At 44.9% G+C, this 21,914-nt stretch overlaps 1 protein-coding gene across 1 annotated transcript in view; it reads left to right on the plus strand.

The window, feature by feature from the left end:
• Positions 1-21,914, plus strand: part of LOC120840204 — a 116,403-nt gene that overhangs the window by 23,306 nt on the left and 71,183 nt on the right. The window contains exons 3-6 of the mRNA XM_040210611.1: positions 727-807; positions 10,645-10,717; positions 12,741-12,796; positions 19,816-19,902. Of these exons, the coding sequence (XP_040066545.1) occupies positions 727-807; positions 10,645-10,717; positions 12,741-12,796; positions 19,816-19,902 (297 nt within the window). The remainder of the gene's footprint in view (positions 1-726; positions 808-10,644; positions 10,718-12,740; positions 12,797-19,815; positions 19,903-21,914) is intronic.

Below are 21,914 nucleotides of genomic sequence, written 5' to 3' on the forward strand. Positions count from 1 at the left end.
TATTTTGTTAAGCGCTATATGTTTATCGTTCCCACCGCTGAAGTGAAACACTAGCTAAGTCGTGACTGTTTGCTCTTGTGCTCACAAATATGATTGCAACATTACCCCTACAGAGAGTTATGTCCCACTCTGCATAATCGCAGCATCTCCCGTCGCATTTCGGCACTTTTTTACGATAATAAAATCCTCTCCCCACGGCACCAACATTTTTAGGAAGCTTTAGTTCTGAAAGCATCCGGCCCTGTCGTCATTCGTTGCATGTCTTCTAAGTTCACTCCTCGACACGTTTTACCCTATTTTGAGGCCTGCTAAGTTCACGCAACGCGATGTAGCTTTATTATAGAACTTCACAGTGGGTGTCCCATAAATATTTTAATGTCTCAGAGTAACTGTTTTCCAACTTCTAATAGGGCAACAAATACTCACAGAAACTTGTACTCGCATTGCCAATGGCAGGGCATATCAATACAACGGTCATCTGACGTTAAGTGACGTTGTGGGACGTACACGACGTAACGCAACATTACGCAACGCTACGGGACACTGAATGAACGTAATTGAACGTAAAGAAACGTACTATGAGATCACTTAACGTGTCATGGCATCCACTAACGGAACGTTATATGGCACCATTACTAGGCACTGGGATTTCACGTGACGGTAAAATTGTTTAGTCACACGCTCCAGAATGATTGTATTTTTTTTATTATTGCATTTTTTTTTCAGTTTTCAGTGCTCGAATATTGTTTGGTGAAATGTGAGGGGTTTTCCAATTTGAAAGATGCTCCTGACCAAAGACTATGCAACGTGAGTATTTCTTTTTTACATATATCTGGTTTCTATAATCCAGTAGAAACATTAAGATATTTTACTTTTTATATAACTAAACCTGAAAGTGTAGTAAACAAGCACAATCAGGCAAAAAAAAAATCTCGCACACATTAAATAAATATCGAATAAAATAGTTTTACATGCAAGACCCGGCCTGAAATTTACCACAGAGGGGTGGCGAGCAGGTGCATAAAAAAGTTCCCATTAAATTCAGAACTTTTTGAACTATAGGAAATGATATATTATAAAAACAAGGAACGGAAGAGAGAACATGGTTTCGACTTCAGTCCCGTTCCATATTTTGTCTCATCAAATGCCTTGATGATCCAGAAAAGCAGATCTCTTTTCCCTTTCATTTGAACAATATGTTTTTCCTCCAATTCTGGTTCTGCTTATTATGTTCTCAATCAGCTCTTGAGCCTATGAAGGTCCAAGCAAGCCTTTTTTAAAAGTTACTAAAGAAAAAGCAAATATAAATCGATGTTATTGCGAAGAAAGGATGCTGTAAGCGCTTTAATAAAAACGCAAAATCGTCCGGGTAAAAAAAAAGGCTGTGTTCCTACTTCCTACTGTTCTCTACTGCTGACTACATTAAAATACAGAAGCATTTCAACATTGTCAGTATCTATCACATCAGTCTGCAGCATTCGCATTAGTTTCAACGTAGTCTGCAGCTATCCCAGAGCTGTTATAGCATAAAAAATAAAGATAATACTCTTTTGCTAGACGCCTTCCAAACTGTTATCAGTTGCGACCAAGGCACACGACACGACGCTTCGGTTTATCTAGAATGGCGGATTGAGTTACGCCAACAAAGTTCCACGACTTTATGCGAAACTCGAGCTTTGAATAAAAAAAGAAACGTAAAAGAGCGCACGAGACAGGTTAATAATGCCGACGCAGATGTTTTTCGGCATTCAGTTCATGATGGATTGAAACTTGGGTTTGGGCTAGTTGGTTCATTACTGAATAAAGGGTTAAAAAAGCGCGAACAAACGGGGACAATGAATAAATACGGACGACAGAACAAACGGAGACAATGAATAAACACGGATGATATCTAGCTCTTAAAATAATTATTGTGAACCATCTCCGAATAGTTGTACTGCACGGAATAACTATGTCGGTGTCCCGATCTCTTGATGAGGTTGACTTTAAATTATGATGTTCACTTCATTGAATATCGTAATTTCTGAGTAGTTCCTTAGTGTAAAATAAAACTTGGAAAACGCCTAAGCTTCCCCTTAGGAGTGGAAAGCGATAGCGTTATCGGGCCCCTTCGCACGCCTTCTCATTCGCTTCTCATGCTCTTCCTGCCAGTGAGCAGGAAGTGCGGCGGATATGGCCTACTCAGTAGGCTGTCTGGCAAACACCACCTAGAATAATCAAAGCCTACGGATTGCCTCCTCCCTTTCATAAAACATCATCACAGTCGGATCGCGCTGACTCGGCTATATGGGCCGAGTTCGACCTTCGACGCGCTAATACGCCTCGCAAGTGGCCTCATTTTCGTCTTCTGCGCATGAGAAAGGGAGTAGCGGTGACGTCAGAACGCCGAGCCCTGATTGGCTGATCGCGACCCCCTATCTCAGCGTTGTCTGCTCCTTTGCAACGTCGTTTGCTCGCAACGCCGTCTGCGTCCGTCTTACCTAGCCTGCGACCTTCGGAAGTGCAGGTCTTTACGATCGAGCTCGACTTGGCCTTCCAGAGAGGGCAGACGAAATAACTCGCGCGGTCCGTTGTTTTTGTCTGTAACTAGCAGACGCGCATCAAGGAGAGAAGTCAAAGGACTCACTGGCGAGGTGTCCCGAGGCGCCGAGGTTAGTTTGCTAAGAAGCGAGAGTGAGCGTGTTGGTGTCCCGCAAGTTCCCTCCCAAATACTATCTCCCTCCTTTCGTGTGCGGCGAGACCCCTCATTCTTTAACGGCGTCGGCGGGTTGGCGCGGTTAACGTCGTCTGCTTTACGTGCTAGTCAAAACGATGGCTGCTTTACCTTTCCTGCGTCTGTCGGAGATTCACCGCTTTTTCACCGGCGAGAGTCACCGTTGCTTCGGGAAACAAGGAGATAACAAGAGTAAGAAATTGACCTCTTAATCTAAAAATGAGGTCAGCGATCAAAGTATAATACGGGAAGGGTCCACAAGGGTCGCGCGGGCATATTCCATTCAGCACGCCAGCCGGTCGTGGGCAGACGGTCCCCGAGTCGCGGAGTGTCTGCTAGGCCTAACTGCCGAGCTCGCTTGGTCGCGTTCGGTGGACTCGTGGCCGTTAGGGCTTTTCCCGAGTGTTTGTGGATCCAGCGTTCTTGTTCGTGGTGGTCTGTTTCAAGTACTTTTTACTTTTTTCTTGCTGCTTGAAGTCCGGACGCGTGAGAAGCGCACGTAGAAAAATAAACGTCCGTGGGTCGTCGCGACCGCGACGCTGTCGCCCATGCTGATTTGTTTTTAAGTCCGTAGGACAGCTACGGAGCTGTCGTAGGATTTCGTCGTAACCTGCGCAAAACTTACGAAAACTTCGTTTCGTGAATACGAATTTGTTCTTAAGTTTTGTCTTACGCACATTTTTGGCGTAAGGTCGTTTCGTGAATCTGGCCTCTGCACTTCCGAAAGTCGCAGGAAAGGTAAGACAGACGCAGACGACGTTGCGAGCAGACGACGCTGCAAAGGAGCAGACGACGCTCAGATAGGCGGTTGCGATCAGCCAATTAGGGCTGGGCTTTCTGACACCTCCGGTACCACCTGCGCAAGAAGCAGACGAACTTGCCCTCCGCATTGAACACGAGCCCCGGCCGAACACTGATGCAGCACTCGTGCCCAATATCAGGCTTCGATCGATCTGACTGTGATGACGGTGCGGAGGAGTTCTTCCGCTCATCTAGATTGTGTTGGGATTGTGTTGGTCTGGCTTGCAGCCGACGGGTCTTAGGTTCGAATCTCGCCTAGAATGCTTCTTCTTTAAGGCAAATTCATTGCTTTATTAAGCGAAATCATTTGAGACATGCGGCGACCTTTGGTTCACATCACATGGCTTGTTTTTTAACCACTTTCATTATACGCGTGACGTCCCTGTATCGTATCAGCTCAAGGCGGACAAGCTATCTGTATTCTCCATCGTCACGTGCCTTTCGCTTGCCCTCTACTACACTAACCCCTTTCCACCTTCGGATATATAGGTAACAACACGGAATAAACTAAGGCAGTGTTATCCCGACACCCGAGTTGTCTATTCTTAGCAGCCCACACAAGAACGATACATGGTGTCAGAAGTGGGATGAGCCTACCAGCGAGAAAGAAAGGCTTCTGGGTGAACCGAACGTGAAGGTCGACGTCATGGAGCACCTAAGGCTGCCTGAACCATTACAACTGACAGCTGATGTAGGAAGAAACTGGAAACTGTTTCGTCAGAGGTTCGACCTTTTCTTTCAAGCCACAGCAAGCACCGACAAGCCGAGATCGGAGGCGGCAATGACAGCCCTGGTGCTCAGCGTGGCGGGAGAGGAAGCCTTGGACGTGTTCAACAATTTTGTGTTCACCGAGGAAGAAAACAAAGAAGACTACGCCACCGTGACTGCCAAATTCGAAGAATACTGCGTGGAGCAACAAAACGAAATTCACGAAAGATATGTCTTCCGCTCCCGTCTGCAGGGCGAGGCGGAACCGTTCAAGCAGTTTCTACGTATCTTGAAGAGACAAGCGCAGCACTGCAACTTCGGGACCATGGCAGACAAGATGCTACGCGACCAAGTGGTGTTTGGAACCAACTTGCCGAAGCTTCGAGAGAAGATGCTCAGGGACAAATTCCTGACCTTGGAAAAGGTCATCACTTTATGCAAGGCGGCAGAAACATCGGCTCGTTAAAATGAAGTCTGGCGTAAGACAAGTGAATAACTCGACGTTAACGCTATGAAGACCACCAAGAACGCTCCGACAAGCCCCCGGCGCAACCCGAACTGTACGCGCTGCAATCGAAGGCATGCCTTGCGACGCTGCCCGTCATACGGAAAGAACTGCTACTCGTGCAATGGGCGGAACCACTTCGCATATTGTTGCCGCGAGAAAGATGCCGTTTACGAGGTACAGCATGAAAACGACGACTTCGAGGTGCTGGATGTCGCAGTCGGCAGCGCCAACAAAAAACGCGACTGACTGGTGGACGCGTGTTTTCAAGGCAAACACCTAAGTTTCAAAGTTGACACAGGGTCACAAGCTAACGTGTTACCACTATCGGTGCCCCGCAAGTTCAAGACCGTGACGCTGAAACCCAGCGGCGCCTCGCTTAGCTCCTGACATATGGCTTCGGAACACCGAAGCAGTCGTCGAGGAATTCCCGCAGCTTTTCCACGGAACCGGGCGTACCCCGAAGGAATACAAGATGGTGCTATGCAAGGACGCCGTGCCAATCTTTCAGCCAGCTCGAAGGGTTCCCCTGTTGCTGCGAGAGCCTCTTCGTGCAGAACTGGACCGAATGGAACGCGAAGGCATCACTTTGAAGGTCAGCAGCCCGACAGACTGGGTAAGCCCGCTAGTCATTGTACTAAAAAAACGGTAAGTTGCGGGTATGCATGGATCCGAGAAGAATTAATTAAAACCTGAAAAGAGAAGGTAAAAGCGCTAAAAACAACAGACAAGTAAAAGAAACGTACAACGCAGAGCGCTCTGTGTTGTACGTTTCTTTTACTTGTCTGTTGTTTTTAGCGCTTTTACCCTCACAAACATGGATCACCAACTAGCCCAAGTGCATACGCTTCTACTGAAAAGAGAACACTACCAAATGCTTCCTAGAGAAGATACTGAAGCGGACTTGGCAGGCGCGAAGTTTTTCTCGCGCCTAGACGCAAACGTAGGGTTTCACCAAATCCCACTGGACGAGCAATGATCCAAGATATGCACGTTTGCCACGCCGTTCGGCCGTTATCGCTTTCTACGCCTTCCATTCGGCATAGCGTCAGCTAGAGAGGTGTTTCAAAAAGCCCTCAACGAAGTGTTCGAGGGCCTTCCTTGCATACGTATATACGTGGACGATGTGCTGATTTGGGGTGCGACTAGGGTGGAGCACGACCAGAAGCTGCACGATGCACTAAAGGCAGCTGAAGCAGCGGGCCTAACTTTTAATGTATCCAAATGCCAATTCGGCGTTCAAGAAATTTTGTTCCTGGGCGACATCATTAGCCACAAAGGCATTAGCCTCAATCCCGCCCTTGTGGACGGTCTTCTCAAAATGCCAAAGCCACAAGACAAATTGGCAGTACAAAGGTTGCTCGAAGTTGTTAACTATTTTAGCAAGTATCTACCGTCACTTTCCCAGCGCACTTCGACTCTGCGTTCCCTGATCAAACAAGACGTCATTTCTGAATGGACACCTAATCATGAAAACAAATGACAAGCCATATGTCAGGAGCTAAGCGAGGCGCCGCTGCTTGCTATTTTTGACCTACGTTTGGAGACGAAGATAACTTCAGACGGCATCTCAAAGTGGAATTGGCTCCGCGCTCCTACAAGGTCATGGGGACTGCTGGAAACCGGTCGCTTACGCGTCGAGAGCGCTGAGTGAATCGGAACAGAGATATTCGCAAATTGAAAAAGAGGCTTTGGCGTTGGTTTTCGGTTGCGAGAAGTTCAACCATTTTGTGTATGGTCGCCCACTCATACTCGAGAGCGACCACAGCCCGCTGATAAACATATCAAGGAAAGGCATAGCCGATATGCCGCCAAGAGTGCAACGTTTTTTTTCCTACGATTGTTCAAATACGATTACACGTTGATATTTGTTCCTGGCAAGCAGATGGCCCTGGCTGATATGCTTTCTCGGTCTCCTGGTCCTGGGAACAAGGGGGCCGCAGACACGGGCGACGTCGAAATCCACGCCGTCACAGTCGTATCAGCACTCGTAAGTGAAAAAAAACGGCTGCGAAACTTGCACACGAAACCGCTACTGATCCGTATCTTTGCGTAGTACTACGAAAGCTCGGGAGAGGAGACGAAGTGGAAGGCGCGCTGAAATCATTTGCCGACGAACTTTCAGTAGTAGACGGCATACTTTTGAAAATAACGTAAGTAGTAATTCCCACGAGCATGCGCAGAGAGATGTTAAAGAGGATTCACGCAGGCCACCTTGGCACGGTAAAGTGCAAAGCTAGGGCTAGGCAATTTGTCTACTGGCCGAACATAAACTCTGACGTCGAGTCGTTGATCCAAAGCTGTCCGACCTGCAAAACATATGCCTTTACGCAACCATCAGAGCCTCTGATTCTACAACCGACGCCTACTCAACCATGGTACCGTGTCGGTGTCGATCTCTTTCAGTACTCCGGAAGACACTATCTGTGAGTTTACGATTCGATGTTCAATTTGCCAGAGGTGGAGCTGCTACCCGACACAACAGCCAGCTCGGTTATTGACAGACTGGGTGCTATATTTTCGAGATACGGCATCCCAACGGAGGTATGCTCAGATAACGGCCCACAGTTTAGCAGCCCCGATTTCGCGCTGTTTGCAAAGTATTACGATTTAAAACATGTGAAATCCAGCCCGCAATACCCCCAATCTAACGGGCTCGCGGAAAAGGGTGTACAAATAATCAAACGCATCCTAAAGAAAACGAAAGCTGCAAACGAATGCTTTTGGCTTGGCATATTAAATTACAGGGCATGTCCTGTCGAAGATGGTCGGTCTCCATGCGAGCTGCTGCAAGGAAGGTGGCTGCGCACACCCGTGCCGGACTTTGATCCCCTTCCTGCGATACCGGTCAAGAAACACCGACAGACAGGCCACAACGAGCGGGTGCTGCCCCGCCTTAAAAACGACGACGTGGTACGCCTGAATAGAGCGTCGTGGGCGCGGAAAGCCAAGGTGGTTAGATCAGCCGGGCCGCGGTCCTTTTACGTGCGTACGGAGAATAATACCGTTCTTCGGCGCAACCGTCGACACCTTTTAGCGACGAAGGAAGAATGCGAGGTCGACTTGTCAGACGACGAAGATTCGTACGACGACCGGGCCTCGTCACACGGAATGACATCCACAGCGCCAACCACCACGACGGCTCTACAAACGGCAACTACGACGGTTCTACAAACGGAAACTCAGCAGCCAACGGTTCAGCCACCGCGAAGGACAACACGACAGAAGCGGCCTCCGGAGCGATTGGGTTATGACCAGCGCTTCCAGAAAACGAGCCAGAGGTGTTGAGCTCAGCGGTGAACGACCGTTGGGAAGGAGGATGTATCGTATCAGATCAAGGCGGACAAGCTATCTGTATGCTCCATTGCCACGTGCCTTTCCCTTGCCCTCTACTACACTTAGCCCTTTCCACCTTCGGCTATATAAGTAACAACACGGAATAAACTAAGGCAGTGTTATCCTGACACCCGAGATGTCTATTTTTACCAGCCCACACAAGAAAGACACAATCCCGTTTCACGTGAGTGTTGTGGGTTGTTAGAAATTCTCGCGCGAGGTCATGCGGCTGTGACGTCATGACCCTATCAACCAATCACGATTTTTCCGTCACAACGATACCGACGCCGACGCCGGCTTTTCTGCGACACGAGTTCCTTACCGCTATAGCATTAAAAACGAACGCGTATAGAACTTTGCAAAAATCGCCTTTGGCGCGCTGCCATTTTGTCTGCTCGGCTCTGGAACGCCTTCTGAGCATGCGCTCTAGGTCTGCTGCGCGGCATATCAGAGGCTGTGCATGCGTCCATAGCTCGGTGACTCAGCATTTTTCGCCAGGTTTATAAGTGATGCAAAGGTATATAGACCAACACGCAGCTTACAAACAGCTTACAAAAAAGAATCTCGAGAAGTGAAGCTTGTGCGCATACGCCGCACCGACAGCAGCGCCACATCAGCGGCTGACGCCAGAGCCGCGTGTATAAGGAAGTTACATTTACAGGCAAGTAGACACCACGCAATGCGAAGTGCTGCAAGTACTTGAAAACCTTGGTCAATTACACAACAGTTCGATGGGTGGGCATTTTGGTCCACAGCCGAGAACAACGTAAGCTTACGTTATTACCGGTGTAATTGGAGCGATTGCAGCGCTCCAATCTGTCCCGCTCGGGGCTAATAGACCAGTGTCTGCTCTGCTCCATGGGTGCTGTCATGTTCGTTTATGCTGACACCATTACACAGTAAAGGGTTTACGCTTTTTGAAGGCTGCTTTTTTTTAGAAACCTTCTCACATATCGTAATGCATGAACGTCAGAAATGCATTGTTACAGAGCTCTAAGAACAACACCGATTCCTATAGTGTACCGTAAAAATCGGAACTCTTGTTTCACGCGCATCCCCTCTCTTCACAAGCATTTACGTTTTAGATCATTATTATTCATTTTTATCGCTGGAGGCTAGAAGTTCGCACTATGGTCTATTAGCGGCGAGATGTTTCGGTGGCGCCCTTGTTTGGTTACCTTTTGTGACGTCATTACCTTGTGAAGAACAAGTTCAATGGTGTTTCTAATGAGCATGGTGAAAACCTGAAATCATAGCGCTCTCAAAGTAACACTGCCCACACCGCCAAAATTCAAGTTCTTACGTTCCTCTTATTTGCGTCGATTTGATATCCTTTGGTGACGTCATATTCAGCATTCGGCCAATTGTGGTGGGCTGACCAGAGCGACATTTTCGATCGCTCTGTCGCCAATAGGGGAGCTTTAGCGCTAGGAACCCTATCAGCCTGTGCCTGCTCGCCTGCGCGAAGTCGAAAAGAACCGTTTTTGAACGACGCTTTTACGTGGAGCATGTAAACTGAGAGATCTAAAAACATTGCTCCAACAGGCCTCGCCTTCATCTTTTCTGTAACCGCCTACCCACGCTTGAAGCAACATTGATTATTTTTGGTCGCACATGGTCCCCGAGCCGGTTGAGCAAATCTTTAACTGCCTGAATAGGAAAATATAAAAATAGTTTCAAATAATTTCAGCATCTCACAGAAATAATTTCTATTTTTTGCTCTATTGTTTTTATTACATTTGAGTATAATAAGACATTCTGTTAACCTCCCGACTATTGCTTTGATTCCGAGGGTGTCGGGCATTATGCAAGATTCTCAAGCTTAATGCATCTTCGTATTTTTGTTAGCCTCTATAAAGATCTTGCAGATTTCAGCTCTTTCTGTAATGTGTGGGCTACTGCAATCATTATAGAGTGTATACAATTAATTTGTTAAAATATTTTTAGTTTTGATTCGAACAGGTTTTGTTCCTTATTCACCCCTGACTTCAGACAGACAGCCTCAACATTTATACCCCACGCGGTGCCCCTCACAGCAAACTGACCGCCGACTACTGAATGTTAACGTCCTTGGGTTTAACTTGAGTAATAAACCAGGTGCTATCTACGCGAGTTAGAGAAAACCGATACGAGAAATAACTCGGGAGACACGGAGATGTACCACGTTACGTGCAAAGCGGTGCTTACGTCTTGATGTTGCGTTGTTTATGGTGGAAGAGCTAATAATTTGTTTTTCGGTAAGCGGCTATCGTGTTTTGTGCTCTGCTTGACGAACGACTTTCTATTGCCTGACTATTGGCTGACGCTTCGAATAAAGATTTCTCTTCTCTCTCCCCGTTTAACAACAAGCAATAAACAGTGATAAGATATGTACTATATAATTATTCAACAATTATAAATGCAAGGTGACTTCCGAATGAATTAACTAATTTATCTCATTTTCTCAAGTTCATTTGCATATGCTTAGATATTAGTTGGACGCGTTTGAAACCTAATATTTATGATGCTGTGCACATTACACTCCCTTCCGTTTCTTAAACATATTTTCTCGTCACACTTGTTTTACATAATATTTGCTAAGGTTGCTCCATTTGGAACAGAAGAATACGTAAAGTACACTGGAAAGTGTGAGTCTGGAAGTTGCCAACCTCCTGGTGAGTGCTTCGATGGTGGGTTGTACTGCCAGGGGGACAGAGTATAGGGGGCTAATCGTAACGATCAGTAGTCGCTTAATGAAGTAAAATTTGTTAATGAACTTTTTAATTATCGAAAATGGAGATATGGTTCGAATTAGAAGCTTGCTGAGCGTCATCGAAATACACTAAATCAGTATTTTTTAGAAAGACTTCTGAGCGCGTAAGAAGAGCAGTAGTGCTCTAAACTTCCCGCACGTACAGCAGGAGCAAGGCTATCGGTGCGATAAGGCGCCCGCGCAATTTTTCCGTCTCTTATCATAGCCCTAGCGTCGTACCTTTTGCACGAGTGGTAGATTTAGCGCAATACTACGCTCCCCACGCGCCCAAAGTTTTTATAAAAATATTACTAATTTAGCGGTTTTTGATTACGCTCAGCAAGTTTCTAATTGGAACCAACTGTCAATTTTCACAAATTAAAAACTTAATTAACAAATTTGAGTTAATTATTCGACTGATCACGACGATTACCCTCTATATTTCGTCCCCTTGGCAGTAGAATTTTCCTTCAGAAAACAGCATTAGTGTTGATATCAGGACTTTTTCTAAACTAATATGTTAAGCTTAAAAAGAAGACATCCTGTATAGCACTATTAGCTACTAAACTAATCACGCAGTGTGAAATCGCCGCGATGCTGTGTTTTTTGTGAGTTTGATTAGTTCAGTTGGTTATAGCAAACCCACAAAGACAACTTGGGCCGCGACTGTGCACTTTTTGCACCGCTTTTTAACTTCATCAGAATGTAGCATCAGCTGGGTCGCACCTAAAGTAAAAAGTTGTGTGGACTGCTAATTTGGCTATCTCTATCTAGTGTTAAGTTTTGTTTTAAAGTTAAATAGCTTAATTACTTAAAAATAAATATTTGGTAGGCCCAAGTCTCTGAGCAAATTCATGGAAATATTCTGTGGAATTCAAAGATGTTCACGAAGTTTAATAAGGCCAGCGCGCTTACAGCCCAAACGAGCAATTTATGTGAAATGCAAACTTAATAGAGGACGGGAATATATGTATGTCTCAATTTGGATCTCTTAGATTTTATAGAAGGTATATATGTAAAGAAACGATACTCAGTGAATATTATGAATCGAAATGCAGTTCCCCACATCGGTAATCATAATTTTACCAAAATGATTTAACTTGCGCGAACACGTTCGCACTCGATTTTGAAAACGATGATGTTGACTACACAGAGGAGGGTCTCTATTCATTATTCGAACCCTCTTCTTATTTCTTTTTATCAAGAAAAGTTGCTACACTTATTTCCAGGCATTTTCCTTCATCTTTTCGCTGAGCTGGTTGCTTTATATAGGGTGGCCGCAGAGGTTCCTACGTTGTAAGACGAACCTGAAATATTGCCGCCTGCACATGGGAGAGTCGAAGTTTCACGGAATGTGCTGTTGGGTGATGAATTTTTCCTTGGGAAATTTCAAGGCGTAGTTCTCTTTTTTAAAGAATGAGACAACCTTGCAAAAGTCAAAGGCGGTTGTTTTCTCAGACAACCGAACTAGCAATAAATGCATGTTGGGGCGCCATTTCCCGAGCTGCTGCAGGCAACAGAATAAGTCGTCGCCAAAAGTTACACTCATCGCTAACTCACTCTACCTTACACACGTACGCCATAGTGTTTGGCAAAATATATCTCAATTCAATCAGCGGAATATGACCCCCATAAAAGAATCTCAATCAAAACACCGCAGCAACACAACACTCAATTTAGTGTAAGATAACTACGCCATGAAATTTCCTCAGTACAATATTGCACCCACCTAAATGCCCGTTTGGTAAAAGCATAAGCTTGATTTGTGCAGCCGCCGAATTTCGCGTTTGTTTTACAGCGTAGAAAAAACTGTTTTCCCTAGTTTCCTTTTGTAATCACGCATTTCTCTGTTGTAAAATAAATTAGAGACAGCCTCACCAAAATTGTATAAACCATGTTCAAAGGTATGTTTCGAATTTTAATTTCATATATCGTCGCGACAAAAGACAACGAAGAATATCCTGCGTGCTCCGGTTACAGAACAATGGATATCCAAGGCGAGGTATGATAACTGGCTTTTAACACGCTGGACACTGTACGTACGCACGCTATACTGGTAAACACTCCCACCGGTACCGATTTTGCTACGTTGACGCAACTGATATGTTTATAGATTTGGTGGAAATTATAATCTCGATTCTTGCTATGCATTAATTTACTTTAAGGCATATTCTTACACGGGATGTGTTATACCAGGATGTGTTATATAAGTCACAGGACGTGTAAATCACAGGAAGCGTTATATAAATCACAAACTGCTCAAAATAGTGATACCTCAGTATCTTGACTTGTTTGTGATTTCGTCCAGGTCAATAAATAATTGCATTAATATTTAGCTGTGCTAATATCATTTAATATGCATCTACGCGCAAGCAAATTTCTTTCCACTTGCAATATTGCATCAAGCGAAACAAACGGATGTTGTCACAGAATAATGTTTACAGGATACAATATGTATTGGTGCAATGAAACATATAACATTCGTGGGATAGAAAATTGGGCTAGTTGGTACGAATTCAATGTAGGAAGACAGCACGAATAGGTACGATGGACGACTTCATTGTGGAAAGCAGAGCCCGGTACCGCCAGTCTTTTCACATTGTCATCCAACACCGCGGCAACCTCCTATCGGGTTGGGGTGCCATTTTACAATAACGAACGTTATCGTGTTTAAAGAAATACATTTGAAATAATATTCCAGTTTCTTCAGGTAGCTCATCCCAAGTTCTCATCTCTATTAGCGGCCTCATATCCGAAGACACACCCACTCCCTCAAATACCGGAACGTTATTTGAAACATCGACATCAGTATATTTATAGTGGTGTTTTGGTATGTCAGTATAGTTATACTGACACACCAAAAAAAGTGGAAAATTCCCGGTGGTTCAAGCTGATATGTCGGAAGCATGCGCTATGAGCGGGATGCAAACGTTTATACAGTTAAGGACAGCTTAAGAAACGCAGATAATCCTCTTTTAAGACCAGGCTTTGTCTTCATGATTCTTTTGTTGGCATTCTAATCAACTCATCATCATCATCATCATCATCATCATCATCATTTATTAAACCTTGAAGGCCAATGCTGGCATTACACAAGGTGGGAGTAACTGCTGAAGAAACATTATATAAATGAACAAACAAAAAAGTGGGTTACATGCTGGAAAACTTTGTTATATAAAGCAGCCAAAACAGGAAAAAAAAAACACTTAAAACATTTTTAGGGAAAAACAGCTGATGTAACAAAAAATACCCAAATAAAACATTTCTATAAACACGAGTTGACTTTGCTATTAGTGCAAATGCAGATGGATGGTCAGTTGGGATATGAATGTATTATAATCTGTCTGGGTCACGATACTGTTAGGCAGGCTATTCCAGTCCGTTATTGTGAATGGCAAGGTGGAGTTAAGAAACGAAACTGACGAGGCGAAAATTGTACGAACTTTACAGACGTTATCAATGCGAGGAAATATGCGAGTGGCTGGAGATAATAGTGAAGTTCTGATGTCATGGTTATGATAGTAAATCTTGTGAAAAAGAGACAGGCGTGATAATTTCCTTCTGGTTGAGAGGAGATCAAGGTTAGCTTTCATTCGTAAAGAAGTGATGCTGGTGTCTCGTGAGTAATCTGAAAAAAATGAATCTGATTGCGCGTTTTTGAAGTGCCTCTATGTTTGCTATCAATGAATGTTGCCAAGGGGACCAGATGGATGACGCGTATTCAAGTTGCGATCTTACGAGTGTAGTGTAGGCTAGTTGTTTAACCGATGATGGTGCTAGTTTCAGATTTCGTCGAAGATAACCAAGAGAGTGGTTAGCATTAGACAGGACGTGTGTTATATGCGTGTTCCATGAGAGATCGTCAGATAAGTGAACACCCAGATATTTGTAAGATGGACACTTGGTAATGACCTGGCTGCACATGGTGTAAGTGAAAGAAAGAGGACTATGAGCACGCGTGAAGGAAACGAGATGTGTTTTAGAAAAGTTAATTGTCATTTTCCACTGTTTACACCAGTCGGCTATTAGGTTAAGGTCAGCTTGTAGGGTTATGTTATCGTTCAGGTTTGATACAGATCGGTAAATTACGCAGTCATCAGCAAAAAGTCGAATACAGGATGTTATGCGATCTTGTAGGTCATTTACGAATGTTAAAAAAAGCAGAGGTCCGAGACACTGCCCTGGGGGACTCCGGATGATACAGGAGAATAAGCTGACGACTGGTTGTTAATAACAGTATGCTGAGTACGATTGGTTAAGAATTGTCCTATCCATGATGTTACGAGTGGAGGAATGTGAAGTTGGTTTATCTTGAGCATGAGTAAACCGTGGGATACCTTATCGAATGCTTTAGACAAATCAATGAATATGGCGTCTGTCTGTATGTTATTATCGATGTTATTGTGTATCTCATGAACAAGTTGTACAAGTTGCGTTTCGCAAGAATATGATTGTCTGAACCCGTGTTGGTTTGGAAAGAGGATGAGGTTATTTTCGAAATGCTTCATAACATTTGAATATATTATGTGCTCAAGTAGCTTGCAGGGGACACTGGTTAGAGATATAGGACGATAATTTGGTGGTGAAGTTTGATCCCCCGATTTGTGTATGGGGACCACTCTGCCAATTTTCCAATCTGTAGGAAGCTCGCCGGAAGACAAAGATTGTTGGAAGATAATTAACAAAAAACGAGCTGAGTGTAATTTAGTGTTTTTCAGTAATTTGGAATTAATTTTGTCGTCCCCAGAACTCGACGACAACTGTAACATTTCTATAGAGCTTATGATACCTGCATACGTTATTTCAATGGCAGCCATGGGACTGTGATATGCGTTGTTAAGATGAGGCATCTTACTGTGGTCATCTGTGGTGAAGACTGAGGCGAAGTAGTCGCTAACACAGTGTGCGCTTTCTTCATCCGATAATGGCAACCGATCATCGCTCATTAGTTGTACAGGTCTAGACGTTTTTGGATTAATTACCTCCCAGAACTTTTTAGGTTTATTGCGAAGAATGCTTACTAAGTCATTGCTAAAGAATTTTGCCTTCGCCTCTGTAATAGATTTCTTATAAATTTTAGCAATATCATTGTACTGCTTCCAAGCGAGATCGGTAGTCAGTTGTTTGGTACGGCTAAATAGTCTTTTCTTTTTTCTGTTTAGTCGGTTCAGCGTTTTTGTGAACCAGAGATTTGATTTGTCACAAGTTATGTTTATTGATGGGATGTAAGTGTGGGCAAGGTGTGCAAGTTTATTTCTGAAGAGAATCCAGTTTTCATCGACTGTCCTGCTCATACAGTCATGCTCAAAACTATCGAAAAATATTTCAAGCTCATTGTTAATTGCGGAGTAATTACCTTTATTATAGTCTTTAATGGTTTTAAAATATGGTGATTTCCGCTGAGTTTCAAGTTCAATGTTGAAATGAATTACGTCATGGTCACTAATGGGTGGGTGGTATGTTATATTTTTAACAAGTGTAGTGTCAGTAGTGAGGCATAGATCGAAAATATGACTTGTTCTTTGGGTTGATCTGGTAGGTTGAGTAATCAGCTGCGATAGATTAAATGTAAGACATGTGTCTATGAGTTCTCCTGAAATATGAGTCGAGAACGAAAGAGTATCCCAAATGATGTAAGGACAATTGAAGTCGCCTGAGAGAATGCATGATGCGTTTCGGGATTGGTTGAAGATGAAAGAGAGCGCGTCATGAAGCTTATCAAAAAAACCATTAACAAAGTCGGGCGGTCTATAGCACACACCAAGAAAGATACACGCGGAGGGAGAATGCAGTTGTAGCCATACCATTTCAAGGCAAGTAGGAACTTGAACTAAAGAAACTACAATATGATTCCGTACAGCAATTAGTACTCCACCCCCACGTCGGAACTCTCTATCACACCTATAAATATTGTAATTAAAATTCGTGGGAAACACTTCAGGGTCTTTTATGTCAGGTCTTAGCCATGTTTCCGTTAGGAAAACAAAGTCGGCAGCACAAGAGTCAGTTAATAAATGAAGGTCTTCAAGCTTTGGCAGTATACTTCTTATGTTAGTGTAAAGTACAAAAAAAGAACTTTTTTTTTTTTTTTTAATCTGGGGGCACCGAGGTGAGTCTCGATCACACAGATGTTATGAATCCTGTCTTCCACAACCCTCTTGCTTTCAGGGTCATAAACAAAATCTGCGTTCCTATCGAAAGTTTATTCAATTTTAGTTTAAACGATTTATTTTGGGGCCTGGCAAACTGTAGGAGTTCTCGACGAGCTTCACGCACGGCAGGGGAAAAGTCTTCGCCTACAGAAAACGTGGTACCCTTGAACTTGTAAGCTTTCCCTAGTATTAAGTCCTTTTGCTTTGTTGCGCAAAACTTTACAATGATAGGGCGGCTTTTAATCGGGCCGAAACGACCGATCCTGTGGGCGCGTTCAATGATGCCAGGTTCTAATGGTAAACCAAGTTGCGCAGAGCAGATATCGAGAACAAGGTTTTCTGACTCAGCCCAGGTCTCCCCCTCTTTGCCTGATGATCCATAAAATTGCAATAATCTCATTGACTGCGGAACAATTATAAGATGGTCGGAACTCCCCACACCCTACCTTCCTTAAGCTATTAGTAACCAGACCACAAATATTCTGGGGCTTCCAGCCAAATATTATCTTAACAAAAAAAAAAAAGTGCAAGGCACGTTGTGATATCTTTCTTAGTATACGGATTTTACGAATGAGAAAATAGAGCTCTTTTAAGCTATTAACTATATCTCAAATCCTTAAACCTCATGAAACAGTGTTTTCCACCTATTCAGACAGCCTCTGGTATAAACAACCTAAAAGGTGCATTTTGTAAATCATCTTTCTTTTTAATGAGAGCCAAAAGCTTTTTACAGCGGAGCTTTTAAGGGCTAGTTTCCCCAGTGTCGTGTCCGGCAGCAAATAAATGATGCCACAAAACTATGGACAGCTACCGCCATCTATCAGTGACGCTCATTGATGGCGTCAGCCTTTCCACCTTTTCCACTCTGGCTTGCCGACTCGAGGCCGGCCATTACTTCATTCCCACCATAGTGCTGCTTCGCTGGTCTTCCTTCTCCACCAGAGTGGAAAAGCTGAAAGTTTTTTTTCGTCAATTAGGCCTCTCATATCATCCCGAAATTCTTCACGCGTGACAATTCTCAGATGCCATACGACAGCATTTTAAAGCATAGCTCTTAGGCGCAGGTTACGGGCTTGAGCGGTGTCACCGTCGCCGTCGGCGTAACCGCACGTTGCATTATGGGACGTTTCCCATAATCATGTTACACGTGACGTCACGTGCAACATCACGAGGGTCACGAGTGACGTCGCGAGGGTCACTAGGGTCACGAGTGATGTCACGAGTAACGTCCCGAAGGTCACTCGTGAAGGTCACGACAAGAGTAACGACCTTCACAGTGAAGGTCACGTAAAATGTCACGACCTTCACGAGCAACGTCACGAGTGTCACGAGGGAGGGTGGGGGAAGAGGGGGATGAGGAGAATGAGAGGAGGATGCAGGAGGGGGAGAGAGAGGAGGAGGGGGAGGACGGGAGGAGGAGTACGGAGGAGAGGTAGGGCCATACCCTCCTCGCCGTACCCTCCCTTCCTCTTCCTCATGAGCTGAGCTCTAATCCGGCGTTACAGGGAATTGTGAACGTCTTTTATTTTAGAGCGCAGCTCTTAGGGGCCCGTTCCCGGCTTGAGCGGCGTCGCCGTCGGCGTCGGCGTCGCCGTCGCCGTCGGCGTCGGCGTAACCAAGGTCATCCCAAGGTCACGTGACCCCCAAGGTCATCTCAAGGTCACGTGACCCCATGTGACCCCCTGAAGGTCACGTGACCCCTCGAGGTCACGTGACCCCTTCCAAGGTCATCTCAAGGTCACGTGACCCCAAGATGACCCCACGTGACCCTTTGAAGGTCACGTGACCCCCAAGTCACGTGACCCCTCTGAGGTCACGTGACCCCCGAGGTCACGTGACCCCCAAGGTCACGTGACCCCCGAGGTCACGTGACCCCCAAGGTCGCGTGACCCCTTCCAAGGTCATCTCAAGGTCACGTGACCCCACGTGACCCCCAGGTCACGTGACCCCTCTGAGGTCACGTGACCCCTCTGAGGTCACGTGACCCCTCCAGGTCACGTGACCCCAAGGTCACGTGGGGGTCACCTTTGGGGTCACGTGGCCTTGAGGTCACCCCCAGGTCACGCCTCCCCGAGGTCACGTGACCCCCTCCCCGAAGTCACGTGACACCCCCCCCCCCCCGGAGCATATTAAAGAATGAGGGGAGGAGGAGGAGAAGGGGGAGGGGTCTACCCTCCCCTCAGTACCCTTCACTCCTCCTCCTCAGGAGCTGCGCTCCAATTCGGCGTTACAGGGATTTGTAAACGGCTTTCACTTTTTTTATCGCCATTTTCCATATTTCTTGCCATTAAACATTTAAGCTATGAACCGTCCGAACCATGATAGGATTCCACCATTCAAATCCTTCGCTGCAGAAAAAGTCCTTTATTAAATGTTTAAACATTTCATAAAAGTATCTCTAGAAAATAACTCGTCAAAATTGCAAGTCACTAGAAATGGTACCTAAACTGAAAATATAGACACCAAAAGAATTAAAGTACAAACATTTTTTTTAACTAGAGGTATAAGAACAATATATAGTTGGCGATTATACATGATATTTAACCTTAGGTACCTTAGGACCTTGCTACGTGAGCTTTTGCCTTGTGTGAACTAATGTAATGCCTGTTTTCTGCGACTAATTTATAAAGAAAAAAAGTGAAATGTAATCAGAATAAAAGGAGTAAAAATATATATGAATATACGTGGTATTCAAACAGCCGGAAATAATAAACACGAAAACGGGACGAAAACTGTTTATTATTTTAGGTTGTTTAAGTATATTTACCAACACGCCCGTTTTTAATGTTAATACGTGGCATATCTTTGTTTTATTTCTTCACGATTACACTGCATCATATGTTGATTTTCATTTTAACACATTTTCTAGGAAATAGCAACGGAGTGCCGTCAAGCTTGCTCTAGTTCGGAATATGAAATTAGCGATACGAATCTACCGAACGGACAGAAATGTGTGGTGAGTACTTCGGTTCAACATAACTACGTCAAACATCAAGGTGTTTCGCCTGGCCGCTAAGTTTTTACATTGATTATAATTATCGTTTTGTAACACATGTCCAGTGGCGGACACAGGTTAAGCTCTGAGACAGTTTTAATGGGACCTACGCTTAAAAAAATAACCTGTCTTTCTCCGGTGCTTCGTTACACGCTTTGTCTAAATGAAAAGGCATTGCGAGGTGTATATGAAGACTATATTCCGCTGAATAAGTCCCGACGAACGCTATAGCGAATGACTAAGCATAAAAAGTTCATATATCTTCATTCAATACAAACCGTCATCCTCAGCCCGTCGCGGCTTCTGTTTCGCTAACTCCTCTTTAGCCCGTCCCTTCGTTCTGCGAGGCATTGTGAAGACTGTGGCACCTCTAGTGAACGCCTCCTCGCGCAACCTGCGTGGGTCGCAGAATAAAGAGAAGAGAACGGCACGTAACAGCTATCGCGTCACAAGCCTCCACTAAGGCAGAGTGGGGGAGTGTTAGTCTCACACTTTCTTTGGAATCCGAGATTTCAATGTACTTCTTTATTTTACTCCTATGCGCGCACATGTGCTTAGTGTTACATATAACATTTTAAAGGGGGAATCTGCTATAAAAATGCTTTCGTTTCTTAAATTCAGGCGTCCCGTTATAAATATATCTTATGACAGAAGTAGAGTTAAGCTGCTTGGTTTCCCGCATATTTTCAAGTGGTTCTCGAATTATAGTCACTGACAAAATGAGAACGCAACACATTTCTTTTGAACGCCCGGGCTCCAGCGTACGCTCCGTGCCCTCCGCCATGCTTGGCTGCACGCGGGAGCTCGAGAGTAAAAAGCTCGCGCTGACGGCGGGACAACTGAAGTGCTTCGCTTACATTCTCACCTTGTCAGTAATACCTTTGTCAGACGGGCCAGTTTAGTGTCACTACAAGCGAGTGCACTTCAACCCGTCGAAACACACTCCAAGTGTAATGGTGCTACACGGGAAAGCTTAGTGTCACTCCAAAATGATGGCAATGACGATGGGTAAGTAATAAGCACGCAAATTATTACAGTGCATACGCATTTTTTCATAAATAACATCGTCGACTTATTAGAAACACGTTACCACACATTGTTGCGCTAAGTCACGAGCTTCAATCCAAATTTAAATCCAATTTGACAATTACGATTAGCCATTACAAGCCAGTGATACACGTCCGAACGCCGGTACAATGCTCATTCAGATGGAAACGAGCGAAACGAGCAGAAGTAGGGATTGAACCCAGGATTCCTGGGTTCTGCAGCGCGAGCTTTCGCTCCGCGTGCTCCGAGCTAGTGTGCGCGAGCCCACTCGGCCACTCGCCACTCGCCACAACGAAAGATCATGAGTGTGTGGAGGACGAGCGGGAGGGCGATATCCGCGATGTTGAACAGTGGACGAGCGTGGTTGGGGCACTTCTCTCCGTGAGAGCGCGACGCCTTTCAGATGAGAGGCAGCTGGACCTGAATGCCGACGCACAGGCAAGAATTTCAAATGACATCGATGAGCAACTGCAGGTTAATGCCTTCAACATAGCCACCCGCTCTCATGACCGACAACCTACCGGTGATCAGACAAGAACGGTGGACTTTCCAGAGGAACGAACTGTGGTTTGAAGACACCTTGCCCTATTTGGGCGAGTACCATTTTAAGAAAGTCTTTCGCGTCTCTTCTGCCACCTTGAGATTCCTGGTGGAGTCTTGCAGGTGCCTCCTGGCCGTCGCTGGCCGTCGCGCAGGGGCCAAGGCTGGAAACTAAATTAGCGGCTTATTTTTCTACAATGAACAACTTTCCTGCCAATCAAAAACAAGTGCGTATCTAATATTACTCCTATCAAAATAATATTAATTTTACGCAGCGTTAATTTCTTCTATTATTTTTACTCCTTGAACACTGCTATCGAGATTACACACTTGGTCTACCGGAGCGAGCGTAGTGTGCTCCCCGAACTCACTTCATTGGATGTGTG

This window comes from Ixodes scapularis, unplaced genomic scaffold (genome assembly GCF_016920785.2).
Source record: "Ixodes scapularis isolate PalLabHiFi unplaced genomic scaffold, ASM1692078v2 PGA_scaffold1__304_contigs__length_218370807, whole genome shotgun sequence".
Lineage (NCBI taxonomy): Eukaryota > Metazoa > Arthropoda > Arachnida > Ixodida > Ixodidae > Ixodes > Ixodes scapularis.